Below are 240 nucleotides of genomic sequence, written 5' to 3' on the forward strand. Positions count from 1 at the left end.
CATCATGCGTCTGGACTTGGCCGGCCGCGACCTCACCGACTACCTCATGAAGATCCTCACCGAGAGGGGCTACTCCTTTGTCACCACCGGTACGGGACCGGGGAGGGCGGGTGTGGGCTGACGGGGGGGGTGCCACCGCGACACTGGGTTGATCCCCGTCCGCCGTCGCCTCCCGCAGCCGAGCGGGAAATCGTGCGCGACATCAAGGAGAAGCTCTGCTACGTGGCCCTCGACTTTGAG

The 240-nt window shown here is 66.2% G+C and overlaps 1 protein-coding gene across 1 annotated transcript in view; it reads left to right on the plus strand.

The window, feature by feature from the left end:
• Positions 1-4: 4 nt before the first annotated feature.
• Positions 5-240, plus strand: part of LOC104509875 (actin, gamma-enteric smooth muscle-like) — a gene marked incomplete at its 3' end in the record, with an annotated part of 1,076 nt that continues 840 nt past the window's right edge. The window contains exons 1-2 of the mRNA XM_010151954.1: positions 5-89; positions 179-240. Coding sequence (XP_010150256.1) covers positions 5-89; positions 179-240 — 147 coding nt within the window. The remainder of the gene's footprint in view (positions 90-178) is intronic.

Source organism: Eurypyga helias, unplaced genomic scaffold (assembly GCF_000690775.1).
Source record: "Eurypyga helias isolate BGI_N326 unplaced genomic scaffold, ASM69077v1 scaffold27855, whole genome shotgun sequence".
Taxonomy (NCBI): Eukaryota; Metazoa; Chordata; class Aves; order Eurypygiformes; family Eurypygidae; genus Eurypyga; species Eurypyga helias.